We start from the raw sequence: 21,764 nt of genomic DNA, 5'->3' as shown, positions 1-21,764 counted from the left end.
ATCCAATTGCCTCTGAGAAGACTTGCTGTCTCTGTCATCATTATATGATGAGTCACAGTCGGCGCTGCTCCAGGTGTCGATATGAAAGAGAACAGTAGGCTATATGATAGGAAATGGATTACTTTGGGTTGTTTTGGATCTCAATGATTTTACTTATAATGTTTTACTAGTGAAAAATCCAAACATGTTGTAATTTCCTTTATGAACAACTATCATTCAGTGTTTCCCCTGTCATTATATTGCAGAGGCAGCCAGCCACGCCTCACGCCTTGAATACAAGATAAAATACATTTTAATAATTAATAATGTATACATTTCAGTAATTCCTATTAATTATAATAGAAATAGAATATAACTGTGAGTTCTTCTGAGATCCACAAGAAACCAGGATATCAACAACACCTACAGGATGTTAAATAGATCGAATGAGATTTCCTCAGCCAGTCACACTCGATGGGGATGAGGGGACACTGCAGTGTCAGAGTTTGGCTCTAGATTTCCTGACACCATCTTGTCAAAGATGACAACTTCCTGCTTCAGCTTGACAGCAATAATTTCTCACATTAACTATATTCAGCACATTCCTGCAGAAACTTTCCCTACGAAGGCCATCTAATAGAAAAGGAAGGAGTCTGTCTGTCTTTGGATTTTCTCAACAACAGTTCATCTTATCAACTTCACACTTGGTGACTCTATTGTTGACGACCTACAGAAGTGCAGTGTTGAGTGCGAGCTCTTGAGATCCACAGGGATATATTCATTGATTAATCATTGCAGCTCAAACACGGCGTCTAGTGTATTGAGAGAGGACCCCTATTAACTGCTATGACGGCATGCTGGGTACGGCTCACTCTCAGTCACTGGCTAATTTAAACTATAAATAAAGAGATAGGTGTAGAGACTGGAGATCTATGGGACATATTTATTAGTAATTAACAACCATTCATCCGATTAACTTTGCTCAGCTCGTTGCTCAGGACCGATAAAAGCACAGCATTGAGATTATAGTTGTTTGGATGAGCGGTTGATAGTAATATCAAAGCTGAAAGTGACCATAAATTAATTAGCTTTGTGCACAACAGAAATGACCTAATCAGGATTGTATTGAATGCAGATAGGGTCACATATATATATATATATATATATATATATATATATATATATATATATATATATATATATATATATATAAACAAACATATCTCTTCATGTTGTGTTTATTTTGTCTGTGTTGTTACAGATCTTATTGTCAAACTGGCAAAGGACAAGTTTGGAGCCATTCAGACAGAATACCAAAAGGTAAAGTCTACATGTGTGTTAAAATGATTGTTTTGCTGTGCCTGTTCTTTTTTCTTCATTTTTCATTTACCTTATTACATTATGTTTTTCTGAATGGATGCATTAATTGATACGTTACTGAAGAAATACACCCTTGAGATACTCTGTAGTCCCTGACTGCTTCGGCATTACTTTAACATGCCAAGGCAAGGCGATCTTTTTACTAGCACCCCAGGAAAAATGGTAATTGCTTCTGGCACAACCTGTGAATTTAAATAGAGGTAGATCATTTTAGTTTTCATACAAAGATGCTTTTTATTCTCAGTACATGAGATCAAAAAGTTCACTCTGTACTTTGCTTTCAATTATGGAAGAATTTGCAGTCTGTGTGCAGCATTACAATATGCAGCTATGTGGATATGCATGCCAGTTTTGAATCCTTTGATTTCTCTTTTTTGTTGTTTTATTTCATCCACGTTTTTGTTTTGTGGCTTTGCTCTTTTTGATGCTGCATTGCCTTTGTCTTCTGCATGCCCTCTTCATCTGATCTGCTCTGATCTGGCCTTCCTCAGCCAGAGAACATAGTGCTGACCCTTCAGGTAAAGTCTGCACACTGGACTTGCAGTGCAACCCATCCCCTGTTTTATCATGCTCCGCTGTCCCAAGTCAACAGGGCTGCACAATTCCAGCTAAATTACATTAAATTACATTCAATTATTATTATTTTTTTTTTGTTAATTTCAACATCTTTATCATTTGAATATTGGTTATTAGTTGTGCAGCCCCATGACTCTCATCCAGCCATCCTATCCTCTAACACCAAGTTAGCTTTGCCAAAATGTAGCTCCTGTGTTCAATAAGTCCTGATGTAGATCTGTTCAGCTTCATAGAGAAGCAACAATGCTGACTGGATCGCAGGGAAAGAGTTTTTGTGCTATAGAATGAAATGTATGTATGTTTGCACATAATTTGTAATATTCTTTCACACTAATGTCATGGTGTGAAAGAATGACTCTCATACGGTATGGTTATCGTAAAATAGTAAACTTTGTTTTCCTACGTGGCAGTTGAGGACAGAAGGAGAAAATCCATTTTCTGGACCCTCCTGAAATGTATGGTTTACGATCACAGTTCCTAAAAAGTATCCTCAAAGAGCAAACGTTTGTCTTATACACTCAAAGGTCAACATCCACGGTTTGATTCTGTAGTGTAGCTTTTTAAATCAATTGAATTAATCAATGTGGCTGGTTTATCAAGAAAATACATGTTCTTTTCGAGGGCAAAAAGGGATGGTGTCCCAGTATAATGTTAAACAATGTCAACATAGACCAAAAAAGAAATGGTATCCAATGTCATACTAGAGCTACTAACTTGATTTTTTTTTATATAAATTACCAAACGTCTTATCAATTCATATCAAAGCTAAAGTGTTTATTGGTTTGTGGAATTTGCATTGACCTCAACTATGTCACCAGCCAATAAAGGCAAAGCAGACCAATTATCCCTTGAAAATCAACCAAAAGTACAGCAGATGATTTCCCTGTTTGGAAAAGGTTAATCAGTTAAATATCCTTTGTTTGTATTAAAGCCATACAGTGGATTTAAATAGTCCAGATGTGATCAAAGGCTTGCTGATGTTTGTTGCAGTTTTCACTTTTCCGACCTAACTCATAAGGATATCATCTAGACTATAGCCTAATGCTTTCCTTGTGGTTCCACAATCCAATACACTATCAAGCAACATGATCCGAACTACAATAATGAATCAAAACACAAAGAACCATGACATTAATTCATCCACAGTTTCATCTATAACTTGAGCAATTAGCTGACAGCAGTTTAGGGTAATGGCATCTTGCTCAAGGACACTTCAACAGACCTTGTTGTTGCTTTGACTTAAAGTAACAATCTCTATTGTCGAAGGAGGTAACAAAATGGTAACTGGGCATATGACCCACTTATGAAGGTATTGCAGTATTTGTACTATAACAACCTGGGTGTTTGTACTGACAATCCCGGGGGGAAATGTATTACAGTTTTTCTCCGCTGTATACACACACAAAAATAACTAAACACTCAATGATGAAAACATGAAGCTCCTATATCAACAAGCCTCACACTGCAAGTGAAATAAACCCAGACTGAAATCTTAAGAATTAGCACTTTAAATCTTATTAAAGTCACAGAATTGACTGCCGTCACTACCCAGACATGATGTCTCCTCATCATCCAGTTTGATCTTATTGGAAAGTCACCTTCTTCTTTTGGGCACTTGCCAAGACAAAGCTATAGTCCAAAAATAGTCAGAGCTGCAGGCCCTTGAAGAGTGGTTGTGGAAAAAAATATAAAATGTTGACCTTTTTTTGTGAAGATTCACCCAATAACAAGCAGAGCCCAGAAGCAGAATGACAATGCAGGCGTTCAGTTTGCAAAATGTCCCCAATAACTGGGTTGACATTGGTGCTGTTAGATGACAGACTACACACAATTGCCCAGTGTCTCTCTCTCTCTCTCTCTCTCTCTCTCTCTGTTTCCCCTTTGCCTCTCTGTATCTTCAAAACACTATGGTTCCCTCTTTTTCTCCCCATGCCCACTGACCCTGAAATGATCCGTGTTTTACTCTGTATGGTCAGAAAGAAAGTGACTGACAGTGTTTTTCTTCCTAAATTTTGTCAACTACGCTTATGGCTCAGCCAAAAACTTCACTCAAACTACTGGAGGTTGGATTATGCTCACCGCATGAGACTCTGCACAGAGATTTCCGTAAGAACCAGAGACGAATACTACGAGTGATGAGTTTAGAAGCCATTTCCTTTCACCCTGTATGTTAAAAAGCAAAAAGCCGCAGGTCCCTAGAGACGGCAGGGTCATTGACTTATGAAGGCGATTAAGATTAGAGTGAATCAGCCGAGAGAGCGGTTCGTCCATTCACGAGTGGTGATAGCAGCCCTTGCTTTGATCCTTTCATAACAAGAAGCTATTGAACATCATTGTGACAAGTTACATGCGGTGTGGGAATTGCCAATCCCCTATTCAATTTTGCCAATTTCCAAAGGCTGTGCTGAGTGTGGTTTAGATAGGGGCAAATTAAGTAGGAGCACTGTGGTACATGATAAGGGGAGATGGAAGCTCCACTGAGAACCTGCCAAAAACAGCAATTTAACTCTCACTATGTCATGGAGAATTTGTAAGAAATTGTCACCTTGAATATTTCTAATGTTCAATCAAGGTCCAGGATTATTGAGGCTTTGTGATGAAGGATGTGCAGATTTTACAGCTGACTATTCAGAGGCACATCTCAATGAACTAAAATACATCTAGAGTTTTCATATAACTATTCAACAGTCAGCATTCCTGTGCTTACTCCTGTGTTAGCAGGCTCAGACCAAGCATCTTCATCTTACTGGTCCTCGCCACTGATCTCACTACTAGCTGTTTAACCACTGCCCCTTATTCTCAACAATCTAACGATTCCCTGCAGATATTGCATTTGCATTTCACAAGTACTTGTCAACTATTGTTTCACGGGAGAAAACCACATTTCTTAAACAAAAACAAAACTATGTTAGACCTTAACCTAGACAACTTTCCATTCCTAAGGCTCTCTGTCAAGTGATAAATTCTCCACCTTCTTCCAGATGGCATACTTACTCTTTTTACTTTTAGAAACTGGCTGCCTTTACAAAGTATGAACTGTTCTATATGGTAGGCTGATACATTCAATTGGGATGTACTACTTCATTATTGCATCTTGAACTTTGACCCTCTTGCTGCGTAGAGGGTTGTCGCTCAGAACAACAACAACAAATGCTGGCTAGCATAATGCAACCCTATGCAGTAGGACATTCTGGTTTATTTGGCATACCGCATTCGTCATATTGGGATTACTTAATCTATTTTCTGGTAGTACTGAATAGGAATTGGAATGCACAGCTCCTCTCATAACTAGTATTTAGGATGTGTCCAACTCCATTTTGTCTAGTTAAATGGCGTATAATCTGGGCTCAAGAAAGATCTGGAGTTATACCATTTTCTCCTAACAATATATCACTAAAATCCTACCTTGAACTAAGTGCAGAAATCTGCCTGATATCATTTCACCTGTGTTTTGCGATTTCTTTATATCCTCAACTGGTAATACATTTGAACTGCCTGAGTAGTGAAAAAGTACACGCAAAAGTAAAAACATTATTAAAAATGGATGAACTGCACTCAAAAAAGGTGATTGTCGCACCCAATGGGCAGATTTGTTTCAAGAAAAATCTGGATTTTATGGCTCAATTCAAGTTTAAAGTACTTCAGTACAGCAGTTTACTTTCATTAGAAATACCTTCTATCACATTCATTAGAGTGGGAACAGCATGGTCTACATGGAGGGCTCCTGCTACTTTGAGTATTTCCCCATCATCCTTCATGTGTTGCTATCCTCTCAGTACATATGGCAGTTTGCTGCAAATGTATGTTAAGAAATTAAATTAAGAAAGAGAGTCTTGGCATTTCTGTTGTGTAACAATGCAGTTAGGGAATCGGTCATTTAATTGACTCATAGTATTTAAAACATTTAAAAAAAAGATTCTCCAGCAGTGAGTAGTGTTACGCAAGGTGTAGGTTCAAAAGTGATTTGTAGGGGAACAACAAAGAGTAGCGGGAATCTCCAGCGGTGGGATCCTACCAGACTTTAGAGTCGTTGCTCATTTTATCCTCTGCCTCCTTGTGCATTTCCTCCCCTTTTCTCCTTAACACCATTATTAATATATCCTTTCTTCTCTCCCTCATTCTCCAACTCATCTACTCACCTCTCCTGGTCCAATTCTGTTTTCGCTCAACAACCCCCCCATCCCATTTCCTCCTCTTGTTGTTTGATATCCTCCTTTTCTCTGTTTCCGAAATAAATTGCCCCTCATCTTCATCTCATCCCCCCCGACCACAGGCCATCTACTACGAGATAGGCTTCATAGTATGTGCAGCAGTCGGCCTGCTGTTCGCAGTTCTGGTGCCGATAGTCGGCCTCTTCTTCTGCATGTGCCGCTGCTGTGACAACTGTGGCGGCGAGATGCACCAACGGCAACGGAAGAACGCTGACTGCCGGCGTGGCCTGCTGGGAACACTCCTCTTCTCCACCTCACTGGTTATCACGTGAGTATGACGCACACACATACACGACACACATGGGGATATCAGCTTGCAGGCAGGCGTATATTTTCTGTGAGCACACTCTTGTATGCATGCACACACACTTAAATGAAATGCAAGCTTCACCTCTGTCTTTTATAGTGTTGTGCTCATGCACACACATTGTGGCAAAAACACAATGTGCACACATATACTTCTTGTCAACTGAGTCTGTTTCACACACAAACATACAGGGTCATCAGCTTCCCCATCCCCCATGCGGTTTGCTAAATTTCTACTGTAGATCCTATGTGGCGGTAACCTTGATACTTGCATTCAGTCTAAGCACTGGTCATTATAATCTGCAGGGGATTCACACTGTGCTTTAATTTACTATGGGGGGGATTTGTCAATGCACAACCAAAATACTAATACATTTAAAAAAATGACTCACACCCACAACAAACCTCTACATCTTACTGTTCTTCATGGCTTTCTTGTTTAATATTTATAATACTAACTGCATCTGCCTTCAGGGTTTATTAATATTATTGCTCCAGCTGTAATTTTCCTAGTTAACATGGACATGTTAAACATTTGGCTGATGATTTTGGAAATGCAGTGAATCTAGCACTAGAAGTAATTCCTAAATTTCCAATGTTGCAAACTGTAGTACTGTAAATGTGACCATTTTTTGTAGGTGAAAATGCTGGAAGGTCGTGACTTAAGATACTTATCTTTTTCCACTCACATTTATCCTAGTTAAACATGTTTCAGTGTTCATATATATGCCTAACTAGTTCAATAAGACAGTATTGGAAGAATTGTAAAGTGAGCGATGAGATTCCGGCTCAAATTGCACATGGTGATTGATGGGTTTAAAATATTTGAGAGAAAAGCTTTAAGTTTACCTTGTGTTTCTTCTATATAAACATATAAAAAAAAATGCTGTCCTACATCTTGCTGAAAATAATATTTCAGAAAAAGGACGATGGGAAACGCTGTTATATAGTCTCAGTGGTAGAAGAAGCAGTAGCCGCTGGGGATGAAGCCACAGTACAAAAGGCTTGGGAGAGCTGCATTTGCCTCTTGTGTTAGGACTGAAGGAATGCAGGAGTGTGCTGAGTGTGATATTCTTTGACTTTTTGTCTTCGTTGGAACGAAGTCTGGCTATTAGAAATTCCAGGGCAATATCCTAGAAGCCCAGACGCTGAGTCTGAGAGCATCCTCAGGGCTCTTATTAAATCTCCCCAGCTACCAGACAGAGACACTGCAGAGGCTCTAATGAAGCAATTACAGGTAGGAGAGGGATGAGTACCAAGCCCAGGCCCAGACTACTTTTTACCAACACTAGAAAGCTTATAGCAAGGCAGAGAAGAGTGGCAGGGGTGATCTTTATATTCCAAGAAGTGTTAAAATCAGATTAAGAGGTATTAAAGACACCCAGGTCTGTTTCTCACCCTATTGCTCTTGACACCCAATAAAAACATTGTATCTAATTACACTACCACCAGTTAGGGCTGGGCAATATATCAATATTATATATCAATATTATATCGATATTGTTGAATGAGATTAGACAGAGTCTTAAGTTTTAGATAATGTAGTAATAAATAATAAAGGCTACATTACAATAAAGTGATGAAATGTTCTGAACTTAGACTGTTCAAGCTGGAACACTGGAACATTTTCTTATGGTATTCATACCTAAAAGGTGTCTCGGTAGGAACAGTGTAATGGTTTTATGATTATTACATTTGACATGGGATTAATGTGACACAATCAGAGCACAGAGTGAGAAGAAAATCCTGCATCACCCTTTACTCTGAAAGTGGCAGGGTCAAATCCCAGAGGAGCTGCCAAAAAGCTGTGGTTGTAAACGTGAATGAGTAATATTTACTGGGTTAGAGTAGTGCTGTAGGGATTCGATTCACTCGGATGTCAGTCATGCTGAGACGCACACGCTCCTGCTACAAATGTGCTACCTAGTAACACAGAGGCCTTGTTGTCAGAATGTGTGATGAAATTTACCAAAACACACAGCAGACGTGAAGTTCAGGACACAGTTAACCTGAATGTGGTGTGCTCAAGGCAGAACATTTGGTTTGTTGGAATACATTTCCAAAAACAATCATAATTTAATCAGAACCAGATCAAAGTAATACCCGGATTAGTGCAGCTGTTTATTGTTAACACGTTCAGCAGGTGTAATCAGGTGAATGAATGTTGAAATCTTAATAAACAATTTTATTAACAGGCCTGCATTAATTGTAAATCCTCAAATTACGGAGCCATGTAATTACATTAGACTGATTTACTTTACAGCTGTTAATCTTGGCACATGCCAGAAAGGCTGATTAAGAAACATAAGTGTTTTATACACAATCAGAAGCATGTTAGCAGGAGTGGAAAATCAAAGTGTTTACACATCACAGATTACATCTCACTCTGCAAACTGCCATTTAGACACGAATTTAGGGTGAGATGAATTGTAATTGTTAGTTGTTGGCCAGAATTACAGAACCTTACCCAAAGCATTCTATGTGTTGTCTTTGATTTCTATTTGGTGAATATTAATGAACATCATTCAGCATCCATATGAATACATTTACATTTACATTTAGGTCATTTAGCAGACGCTTTTGTCCAAAGCGACTTACAATAAGTACATTTGTCAAAAGAATGAAACAAAGAAACCACAACGTATCATTGGACAAAATTTTAGTTAAGTAGCTTGAAGGTGAAAAAGTACTTCTTATTCCAAACTATTGGAATGTCAAAGTCTTGATCTTTTGTGTGTTATGGCTTAAGTGCGCTCCACTAAATTTTTAATATTCTTCCTGTCTTGTGCATCAATTACACACATTTATAGACTAGTGCAGTGTCCATTATGCCTACGGTATCAAAAATTGTCTTGGCATATTTGGTATCTTGGGGAGAACTTCGGCTCCAATATTTCAAAACAACTACTTATTTAAAATGAATGTCCGTATGTTTGAACAATGCTTGGCTGCACAGTGAGCTTGTAATGGCTGGTCCAAGATTTATAGTATTTCCAGAAGAACTGTGCACAGCCTTGGGAGATGATCCATTTACTTTCTATAAGATCAGATCTGAATTTGCTCATGTGATGTGGCAGTTTTAATGACAGCTTCTCAACACCTCTCAATGGTTATAGAGTAGCGAAGTCCCGCCTTTCATTTTCCGGTACATGGGACCACAAAATTAATTGTGCCATGAATTTCACATAATGTTGTTTGTGGTTTTTAAAGATATTTTAGCTTTTGCAGTCTTTACTTACCAGCGCTGATTCCACATGCATAGATTCATAATGATAAAATTACGGATAGAAGATCCTTCCCTCTGTTCCGGCCAAGTGGAAGACCCTTGCCTCATGTTGTTACCCAGCATGCATTTCAGCAGTCTATTTCAGTCACTGGGTGTCCAAAACTATTAACACAAAACACCCAACATTATGGGCTTAGTAATTCATGTTAATCATATGAGGTCTAATAAATGATAATGTATGTGGCAGTAAACTGAATATTTAGCACAGTACACTTTGAATCTTAGTCAGTTTTGATATGAGGTATTCAGATTATGTTATATCTGAGAGATCGACAAGGGAGTGTGGTGTAACGCCTGGACAACAAAGCATTCGTGAGCAGTGTGTGTGGGGGTTGCAGAACCTCTTGCTTTTTATTTCGAAGCCCATGTTAACTGGTTGGAGCAGCCACACAGCCAGCATGTGCAGCACAGCTCAGAAGCAATTCGGCTGCGTGTCAGCTGTGTTTTTTTTAAAGATTCAAGGTCCCGCCTATTTTTTATTTGTATTGTGGAGTTCACAGCAACAGTGGACAGTGAAAATGGTAATTTGACAGCATTATGAAATCAAACTCGCAACATTACTACAGTGTCTATATCTGTAGAACATGTCACAGACATAAAATAGTACACTTTATTATTTATTATTAACTTTTCATTCCTATGTCCATTTCAGGATAAAAGCCAGTGACTTGTACTAGCTTTTAATTGTGAATTATTATTTTTATTTACCAATGACCTCAAGCTTCTGAAGATTGTTCTGTCTAGCTATAACAAATAGCAATGACATTTATAAGGAAATTAACTGTAAAATTCTGGCCATTATGAAAGACAAACCAAATCAGGAATTGCACCCTAAATGCCAGTCCTCTTATTAACTTGAATGTAAGTTGTTCATCTAGGCTGTGGCAGTGTGGACCACTGATGGAGAGAATGGCATGAGGCAAAAAATGTAAATAGAATACATTTTTTTGGAGAAAAAAAATCAAACTGGTGGGCAATCACTTAACTGGCAATCAGACAGAAAGACGTCCATGAGAAGAAGAACCATGTAGCATCGTAGCATTCTGCTGTTTACTGAGCAACTATGAAGACAGGAGAGAGACTCATGACCTTTCCAGAACTGTACAGCCCTGTGATAAGGGAGTTAATCGCCGTGCAGTTGCTTGGTGTTGTACTGCTCTTCGAGTTGGGTTAAAGTTCACAACATGACATCACATTAATGGGCCATTTAAGTGACACTCTGACTCAAGTCGGGTTAAAGTTCACAACATGACATCACATAAATGGGCCATTTAAGTGACACTCTCCCACACCGCAGGCATTTGCCAGTGTGGAAAAATGAAAACAAAGAAAACATTGCCAGAATACAGACGAGCTGTTTCACAATCAGCTCTTAGTTTTTCGAGGATTTGTTTTTGTTGTAAACCTCCTGGTGGTGCAGCTTCACTATTTTAGATGTGGTAGAGTTGCGAGTGGTATCATGTCATGTAAATACATAACCAAAGAGCAAAACCAGAGTGAATCAGAGAGTGTTGCAACAAAAACATAAAGATAGGAACCCAAAGATTGATCATATAGGGTTTAGTTCACTTCTGCCAAGGGCCAAGTCTTGTGAAATCATAACCTCTTTGGTGGCCAAGACCTTTGTCAGACAGTGTTTTTGCGTTTAGTAGCATTTTATGGGCTTTCAGGGCAAAAAAGAAAAAAAGGCTCACAGTACTTCCACTGTTATTTAAGTGACATGAAATATTAGCACAGAATTCTGCTGAATTATTAATAAAGTGACCCAATTAATGAGTAGAAACACAATTTCAGTACTGGTCCACTCTTTATTACACTAAGGCACCCTGGTAAGGGTGAGATACCAGTGTTTGTCTGTAGGAGCCTACAGTATTACAGACAAATTAATCTAATGTCTGTGCACACAATCCTCAAAAATATATAGTTGGAAACTCTGAAGAGCACTGGAATCACTGCCAGCATTGTACTTACATTTAAACGTTTTGTAGTGTTACACTTCAAATAGTGCTAAATAACTTTGAATAACTGATATTTGATACTTCACTAAACATAGTTTTTTTTATTGCAGCTCTGAAGAGACTAACTAATAATTGCAGTGAGACACCTCATAGCTACCTACTGAATGACATAAATACATGACAACAATCTCTGTGTCTCCCAGTCATACAACCAAATACACATCATCTGCATCTCCTGTTACCCACACATCTCCATCGGGAGTCATCACATGCCAAGCTATTTCTGGGGATTAATTAATAGTGAGCCCAACTTCACTCCATCATAAAAGGAAGCCACAACGACTCTGAAGTTGCTGACTAAATGTCAAACTACTCGGATGTCCTCACGTGGAATTAATTTCTGGTCCCAGAGCCAAGTTTTGAAGCAGTTAAGGCAAGACAAGACATTAAAGGACACTTTACGTAGCAAATGACAAGATTCAGCCGGTTCATTTAAAATGTTTTATGTACATCTACAGAAGTTACACAAGATACACAAGATCTGTAACAAGTAACTGAAGCAGAGTAATGCACTGATCTCACTTCTTGTCTATGTTCATAAATCATTATGTCCATGTACACGCATGATCCCTGCCAAGCGCATAGGCACCACACAATGACAGCTTTACACAAACCACTGCCAGGCTAATTAACTAGAGAGGTTCCTGTCAGTAATTCCTGTGCATCCTATAATTCATCACATCTCCTGGAGAGACCTCACTCTTACTAATCATTCCGAAATCCATTTTATTTTTTACTAATTGCATTTTCCCCTCATCCTGGGTTCTTTTATGGTCTGAAGGTTCTTCTAGTGTGCACGCTACAAATCAATACCGTCTAACAGGAATTCTACAGAGTGAAACTAATGGATGTTCACAGCTTGGTCAGGCTTTCTTTTGAATTTATAGGGGACATTTGTGTTACAATAGTGACGATATGGCACATCGTTTCATAGGAGAGAGAAAAGCTATGAGAAGGCAAGGCTGCAAGGCTCGGTGATGGCTAAGGAGGATTTATAATCCAGAAATAGCAGCATTTCCAATGTCGATAGAGTTGTGTTTAATTTCTTTCTGTCACTGTGTTTTAACTTGATGGTCAGAAGGGTGAGAGAATGACCAGATTGAACAAAAAACATAATTTACATACTTTCCTGGCCTGGTGGTCGTCTGCACTGTTTCTGTACTAGTAGTTCTGTTCACTCCATAGTAGAGGTCTCCCCAACTAAGAACTTACATAGTGGAATCTGAAGCTTTATACAGAAAAATAGAAAACCAAGTACATTATTGGCTGCAATACATGTTACTATTGATGAGCCGTTGTTTCAGAATAATGGATGCTGTTTGTTGTGTAGGGTGTGTATGTGTGCAGTTGCAGCAATGCTTGTATTACTGACACAGAACAGAGATCGATAGAGACAAAGTTTCTTATCCTGCTTGCTTTTGTGGTTGTGAATTGAACTTTCGATCCCAATTCCATTCCCCCCCTTGTAGTAATCAACAAATAGAAGGGAAACGATGGGAAAAGCAAAGGGACAGTTAACAGGAGAGGAAGGTGCAAGCCGTAACCAGCTGTGATGTGAACAGCAAACAGCTGTTTTATGAGCCTCCCACAGCTGATTTCAAAGAATTGTTCATCAATTCAGATCTAGATCTCACAATCTGATAATCCTGTTTTTATTTGATAACCAAATTTTCCCCATCACTGCAACAACGCAAAATACAATGAAATGAAAGACAACAAAAGGTCAATAGCACAGGATGCAGTAACACAACAGAGTTAATTTGATCCAAACTGTATGGGAGAGATGTGCACAAACTTGCACACAGTGGAGTGACATTTACAAACCAAGAATTGAAATCAAGTCACATGGACATAGCTTGTTTGTTGCAAAAATGAAAGTTGAACTTTTCAGGCCTCTTGCTGTAATTTAAAATGCATGATGAATGTACAATGGTTCGGTGCGGCATCAGCAGTGATGCGAGCATTGTACTGGATCGTTATCGTGAAGAGGGAGGCAAAGCTCTCGATTTACCAGGCCATGTCCGTTCCGACTCTCAACTATGGTCATGATCTTTGGATAGTGACTGAAAGAATGAGACTGCGGATACAAGCAGCAGAATTCAGCTTCCTTCATAGATTTTTTTGGAGTTAAGATTACATTGCTAATCCATAAAAAACACACTGCAGTTCACATCAAAGCAGACAAACACAATTTTGTTTGACAAGACACTGAATTACCTTGTTCTCATTAGAGGTGGGCGATGTAATTTGTGGTTGTGTTTCTGGGCATAAGTGTTCTGTCATCCAATCCACAGACTCAGTCTACTGTAAGCATCTCTGGCTGTCTGTCAGCGGCTCACAAAGCTGATTGACGGCATATATTTACAGAACCAAAATACACTGCCTGGCCAATAAAAAAGTCAACACCTGTAATCAAATAACTATTACAGTGATTAATATGTTTGAGTTAGCAACAAGTAATTTACCCTTACTGATGCAGTAATCATTTCTTAAACAACCATGTCAGAAGACATCCTCTGATCGTGCAAAAGATGTTACTCTGTTTCAGAAGGGTCAAATTATTGGCCTGCTTAAGCAAAGACAACTACCAAGGCATTTACTGTAACTATTGAAATTGGGTTAAAAAAGGTCCAATAAATTATGAAAACCTGGAAGGATAGTAGTGAATCATCATCTTCGAGGAAGAAATGTGGTCAAAAAAAATCTTGAATTGTGTTTAGTGAAATCAAATTGTAAAAATTCACAACAGTAGAACTCACGGCTAATTATAATAGCGAAAGTAAGAGCGTATCCACGTGCGCAATGCAAAGAGAACTCAAAGGATTGGGACTAAACAACTGTGTAGCCTTAAGAAAAACATTAATCAGTGAGGATAACTGGAATTTTGCTAGGGAGCAACATTGGACTCTGAAGCAATGGAAAAAGCTCATGTGGTCTGATGACTCCAGTCCAGTGTTAATGGTATCAATGAAGCTCTCTAGCTTCTAATTGTTTGATACAGCTCTGTTTATTAGTTATACGTCATATTTACAACCAGAATAAGGGTGTGGGTCCACACGCCTGTGTGATACACAAAGCCGGTTATATGCAGAGCATGTCGCTGTGAAACTATGATGGGACAAATTTAATTCAGCCTATTAATGTTAGAATAATCATTGTATACATTAATGGGAAAACAAACTGAATATTGGCATCGGCTATTGACGAGCTTAGACTATCGTTGATCCCCAAGATCATCGTCTGTCAGCACAACCCTAGTCCTCATCTTCCCAAATGAACTGATCTGTAAAACCAAGTGGTTGTGTGTGTACAGGTGTGTGTACGTGTCTGTGTAAATTTTTCCAAAGGGACTGGATACCTGGATCACAAGGATTCCAATCACCATGCGCATAGATGTGGGAAACAAATTAGATGAACCGGATGTATAAATGAGGTGCATGCACAAAAAAAAATATATACACCATTTCCTCACACATGGAAATGGTATATTCTAATTTTTTAAACATTTAATTATTCATGAGTGATGAATTTTATCATTCTTTTTGTTTGCATTTCAGCCTTGATTTTGGTGTCCTTGTATGTGCACAGAGTTTAAGTCGTGAATCCACACAGGGTTTTATGCATGTGGCTCTGGGGCAATGTTTGCTCCATGCTGAGCCTACTTAATGGAAAAAGAGCACACTATTAAAATCACTGGGATTCAGCATGCCTCTTGACTTTACAAAACTCGAGGTTTCCTGGAAAACAGACTTTGAGTACTGACACCAAAGAAAGCTTTACACTTCAGGTCCTTGTAGCTTCCTTGTAGTCAGAGACTGAGAGCTAAATAATTACATGCAAACCATTGCTGATTCAACAGAAAGGGTAAGTTTGATTGCTCAAGGCTTAATAGAGTGCAGAAGTTGTTACTGTTTACAGAGTGACTTACCTGCCTTTTGAATTTCTCCTACAGTCATTTCTTGAAACGGGTTGTTTGGTTTTGGACAGCTGACATTTATTATTCAATAATATTTGCTTGGAAGGTTAATTATTTGTATAACCTTAATCTATCCAGAGATGGTTTACTGAGCAGAACAAATGTGTCACCTTCTGATTTTGGTATCCCCATGAAAAAAAGTTGCATCTGCCTCGCTTCTTCACAACTCAAGAAACAAGTTGAAATCAGTGATCTCCTTACAAACACAGATTACTGTGACATACATTTGTGGAGATTGTATTTGAATAATGGACTCCTAATTCCTAAACTTTTCCTCTGCTGTAATTAATGAATTTCATTACTTTCAGAACCCACATTTATACAGTAATATAAGACAAGTGCCTTGCTCAGGTACTCAGAATGATCCTACAATACCATTTTTATTTCATTTTATTTTATTATTTCATGGAAAACAGTGATTTTACAGTTCTTCCTATGATACTCAACTGTAATGTATCAGTATGCGTGCAGCTGTTCAATTGTTGCACTGCTTTATTTGCCTGGATTTTTTGAGATTTAATAATAAAATTAGATATTCTATTGGTCCCTGTAATATTAATAAAATACTCCTGAATTCTAGCCCAACAGGCTCTTTGGCTCATATTTTAGTATTCATATCATCCCTGGACTGTTTACAATGGGATTAATGGCCTGTTGTCTCCCATCAAACCACCACAGCCATTTTTTAGATTAAATTACACAGCCTCCTTATGAGGAGGAAACAGCTAAATACGGTCTTTACTGGGTTGTCAAGCCTTGAGCAAAGGCCCCAGAGTCAGAAGTAGTCAGTGTCTGGTTAAATTCTTTATAGGACACAATGCTGCATTGGTGAGCCGGGTTGAATCTGTGGCCTGACAAGCTTTGAGAAAATATATAGAACAGTCTATACAGTGTTGTTATAAAGGGATATAACAATAGCTAGTTGAGGGGGAGAAATCAATGAAATAGAATACAAACAAGCTAGCCAGAGGCTTAAATTAATATAAGGGGATTAATTGACTATATTAGGAGTGTGTGCTGGTGAATAAAAAGTGGCTAGATGAAAGACTGTTCAAATATAATACAATTTTGGCCTCATGAAATTAATTAATGAATAAAAATGGTGGCTACTAGCTCCCATTGTGACCTCTTTACATTACAAGATGTGTGCAATTACCACTGGTAATGTCACTGACTGCTGAGAAAATGTAGTATGTGCAGTATGTTTACATTGGTTTGGCCCTGCATTCTGCATGTAGAATTGATCCCGTAATGAGCTGATTTATTGTCCCACATACATACAAAATGGACTGGTATGTTATCTGTCTCTCAAAAGCTTTGAAAACAAGTCACTGAGGCCAGGCTGGTGCGTTAGACTTCCTCATTGTCGGTCATTTTGACGGAGAAGGTTGTAAACATTTCCGACAATCTATAACTGCATGTCATTTTAAATTCGTTTTTTCTTTTTATGTTTTATTATAAGTCATAGCCTGAAGTGTGTGGAAATTATTACATTTTAGAGTTTTGTTTGGACTGAGGACTGAGACAGCAGCACACACAGCAGCGGCTGCAGCGAACACTGTCCTGAGTTTGTGTGTGTTTTGCACCAGTCGTGCGGTAACCTTTCATTGTCGTATTGTCCGCAAACAACTTCTCATGTCCGTTTTAATTCTGTTCTGATTTCTGAACCTGCACTCTGCAAACTGGAGACTGAACTTTCTTGACTTGTGGGATTTCCCGACCCTGAAAGCACTCACTTCACCGGGAGGAAATCCCATAGGATGCACTCCTTCTGCAGCAGTGGAGCAGATGCACCGGCACTGCTCTGTGACCCGTGGTCGTCACAGACAAGCTCAAGGTCTCCAGTCCATCAAAATGATGGAAAATCGTCTTCTTTCATTTTTAAAGAAAATCAGTAAAAGTCAGAAAATATTCGGTTAATGCAGCCTCTGCCTTAAATATCACATAATTTCCTTGATCAAAGATCTTTTAAATAAGGCCATGGTCAATATTTTGTGTAGGTCTACAACAAAATGCCTGTCAACAAAAGCATTTCCTGCACAGCACTATTTAGCAATTTTGCTAACAATTTAAAAACTGTTAAATTGTTAGTGATAATATTTATTTTATTTATTAATATAATGACTACAATTATCATTTTCTTATTGAGTGATAGGATAATAGGGGTACAGTTCCAGCAGTGTGAAAGCAGGGAGGGGCTGAAGGGCGACTGTGTGAGCCTCACAACTACAATCCTGCTGAATGCAGGCCATTGTTGGAGTTTGTAAAAGCTATGGAGCCACCAGACCATGTAACACTCACTACTCAGCCCCCAGTAGTGGCCTAGATACTGGGGCACTGCATGCACTAGTTTGATGCTCTTCTTCATCTGCTGCTGTGGGGTTTCCACCCTGAGGAAACGTTTCATGTGTCATTTGGCTTTCGCTCAAACAGAAATTACAGCTCTTTTTATAAAGTTGCTAGAGGTAAATCTTCCTGCTGTGTTTGAATTGTCCCCTGTGGTCCATAAGAAACACACTAACAACAAGCAGCCATATGGCCATGGAGCCGTTGGCCACAGTTGGTGCTCGTGGGTCAATTTGGGAGTTAGTGATAAAAGAGAAATGTGACGATGGTGCACAGAAGCAGCTCATTTACACAATGTGAACTGCTGAAATTCGAAATGATTTTTTAAAGGGCAACTGCTACCTGAAAATGATTATTATCATCCAATATTTTGTATAAAAAGTACTTGTATACTGAATTTTCAGTATTTTTGCCTGAGTCATCACTCTACTTTTGTGCCACTAATCAGTTTGGGGAAAAAAATACATTTTGGAAGGAAACTCCTTAGTTTGTCAGCATGTCTAAGTTACTGAAGTTACTCTAAGTTACTATTTTATGCATTTTAATCCTGAACTTTCTGAATCTTCTTTTCGCTGCTGTGCAAAATCCATTTTTTTTCTTGTTTAAGTGAGTTTTATGGCATTACTTATAAAAGGTTATTCAGCTGAATGGATTGTAATATTCCCAATATATGTGATATAAAATACTTTATTTATTTATTTATTAAATTAAAGTGTAACTGCACACGTAAACATATTTTTAGGGCTTTAAAAATAAATATGAATGTATTTGATGGAACACATCAATGGTTGTAATTAATAAGTCCTCCTAAATTGATTTCATGGTCGACCGTTTAGGACAAATACTAGCCATAAAATAAAAGAAGCTCTCCTCCTGGCAAAGTATTGTCCCAGAGGCGAAGAGAGAGGCAGAGGTTAAGTCTTGTCTCATTGATGCTCTGATAAACAGTTAATCCATCAAACTCAGTGCCTCATGCCATATGTCTTTTTTCCAAGCCACTAAGACGTCATGTTTGTTGATACTGCATCAAGGCTTGGTTGCATCTCTCAGCCCACTTTCTTGCATTGTTCAACATCATGCAGTAGGTGGACTGAAGGTAATTTCACACCAAAAGCAAAGCAATTTTTTTGCCTTCAGGTGTACACTGTGAATCGTAATCCACACGTCAGCTGGTTTACTAGAGCAGTATGAATCCAAAATAAACAATTTTGTTGTGATTTAATTACAATAAACTGGATGCTTAAGTAACTACAGTATAGCGACAATTTGTGAAATGTCCGAAGTCATGGTTTGTTCGATCTGTCTGTCTACAACTTTTAAAATGCTTGTTTTCTGAATGGAGTTCAGATCAATCGGAGGCTCACACAGTAGTTTCTCCATAAACACTTGATAAAACACGTATAAGGTCATCTAGGCAAAAATATAACAGAGACCTTGTGGTCTATTGACCATCTGTGGTTTATACGTACATGAGCTAAGTTTTCGTTCAGTCTCTTTACAAATGAGGTACGATCGTAGAGCTCTGGGAGACCACAGACCGCTACAATATGTAAAAATGTGCCTCATTCGTGCCACCTGGCGCATTGGCTTTGTAAAATGTGCTTTTGGTGTGAACGTACCTTTAGGCTCAGACCTGGGGGGAAGTTACACTTTAAAGTTAATATGAAAGTGTAATTATGGGGGGAACTCATTCAGAAATAAGGGTTTTCTCTCATAAGTTTCCTCAACAGCAGCGATCAACTATTTTCTATTATTCAGCTCTGACATGACACATCATGTTTGATCATTTTGTTTTCCAACAAATGTATTTTTCGTCCTCTTCTTTCTGTTTTATCTCCCAATTTAATTTCACAACTTCTAGAATAATAACTCTAAACTACAACCAAACAAGACCAAACTAAACCAAAATTGATTCTGCTGTTGTGTACTACATATCTCATCGGAAAGCATTTGGCGTTGTTCTCAAAGAGTCTTTGTTTGGCTGCAGATTCCACTGACCTTGCCGGACACCGGCAGGGAGAGGGAGTGAGCGAGAGACAGAAAAAGAGAGGGAGGTGGATGTAGGGAGGGAGGGAGAGAGAGAGAGAGAAAGCGAGAGGGGGGGCGGGGGGACTGAGGGCAAAAGAGGAAACAAGAAGAGGGAGTGTGTTAGAGGAACATTTTAATAAAGCATGAGAGATGAGAAACAATAAAAAAGTCTAAGCAAGAGAGACTGAGAAGCAGAGGTGTAGTCAATGAGACGTAGATGAAAACAGACGAGCCAAAGCAGAAAGACAAATGAGAGAGGGCTGGAGAGAGAGAAGAGAGGAGAGTACGGGCATTTGGGCAATAAAGTCACAGACAACCAGAGTACGAGAGAGAGGAAGGCTTGAGTCAGTGTGAATGTGAGAGAAAGGCATATGTATGAAACTGTGGTCTTGTGTGTGTGCGAGAGAGACAGAGAGGGCAGATAAGTGTTTGACAAAAGGCTTTTGTTGTGGCCATTTTGAATCTTCCCCTAGTTCTGGATGGCTCCACTTCACTGTGTCCCAGCCTAGTTGCTTAGCCTAGTTTCTCATTATGTCTCCACTTAAATGATGACGACATTTGATCTGTGTCAGCCTACACTATTTATGGCAAACATCATTACAATTCACAGCTAAACGCCACATAGTGCTATAACATATTTGTTATTTGTGCTTATATGTTTAAACAAATCACAAACACTTGATATGTGCCAACCATTTCCCAACAAGGACTCGAATGAAAGAGAAGAAGTTAATTCACCTTATTTTTTTTATTGATTGTGATTGGTCAATTGTGGCATTATATGGTCTGTGAAAGAGTGCTGCAGTGATGATGTATTTTTGGAGGCAAACCCTGGGAGTTAGCACTCTGATTCCCTCAAATAATTGTCAACTGGATTCTTCCATTGGATTTTGGATTTGCAGAAAATAAGCTCTGTCGCAAAACATGTTTTTGAACAGCATGATAATCTTAAAAAATGAACACCGGTTTTGTGATATTTAAAAAATGAATGCAACCTGCAGAAGTAAAACACTTTAGTTAGGATATAAACACACTACGCCATGGAGTAAAAATACAAAGAGGCTTTTAAGGCGGAGTGGTTTTCTCATTGAGTTACTTGTTAGCAGCAGTGTTTTTTAAAGACTTTTAAAAGCTTCAAAAATCCTGAGAGGGGTATTTGCTGGCTATTTTATATCACAGACAGTATGCAATAGACAATAAACGCTGAAGTTATATAAAGCACAAATGCCAACAAATGTAATGGGTACAGCCATTTTACATCATTGTGATTAAATATCTTTGACTGCAGGACAACACTAGCTGGATAAAAGATAGAAATCAAAGACGTCACGTTGGGATTTCACTATTTGAGATGGTCATTTCCCCCTATATCATTCATTTAATTATTCATTGAAACAATAATGGACTGAATTATTAGCCCTAATACTGCATATTTACACTGCTACACATTTAAGTCTGAAACTGTAAGAAACATTGACTCTTCTCTGTTTCCACTTCATCAGTGTACTTAATAAAAAGAGAAAATGTGTAAATCATTGTGTGAAGACCTGTACAATCTCTAATGTGACAAAATGTCTGCAGTATAATACAGGTTAGATTAGATTAGATTAGATCAACAGGCTTCTATCCACAAGGGAGACTTCTACCTTTAACAATAC

General features: G+C 38.5%; 1 protein-coding gene across 3 annotated transcripts in view; it reads left to right on the top strand.

The window, feature by feature from the left end:
- LOC311013083 (prominin-1-A-like) overlaps positions 1-21,764 on the top strand; it is a gene marked incomplete at its 3' end in the record, with an annotated part of 78,100 nt that overhangs the window by 30,581 nt on the left and 25,755 nt on the right. For 2 of the 3 annotated variants that reach the window (XM_084008988.1, XM_084008989.1), the window contains exons 2-4: positions 1,241-1,299; positions 1,851-1,877; positions 6,209-6,414. In XM_084008988.1, the coding sequence (XP_083865114.1) occupies positions 1,241-1,299; positions 1,851-1,877; positions 6,209-6,414 (292 nt within the window). The remainder of the gene's footprint in view (positions 1-1,240; positions 1,300-1,850; positions 1,878-6,208; positions 6,415-21,764) is intronic. The other variant, XM_084008990.1, reaches the window with a different exon arrangement.

This window comes from Eutrigla gurnardus (assembly GCF_963514095.1).
Source record: "Eutrigla gurnardus genome assembly, chromosome: 5".
Taxonomy (NCBI): Eukaryota; Metazoa; Chordata; class Actinopteri; order Perciformes; family Triglidae; genus Eutrigla; species Eutrigla gurnardus.
Note: the sequence above shows the minus strand (reverse complement) of the source record. Positions and strands in the feature narration are given on the sequence as shown.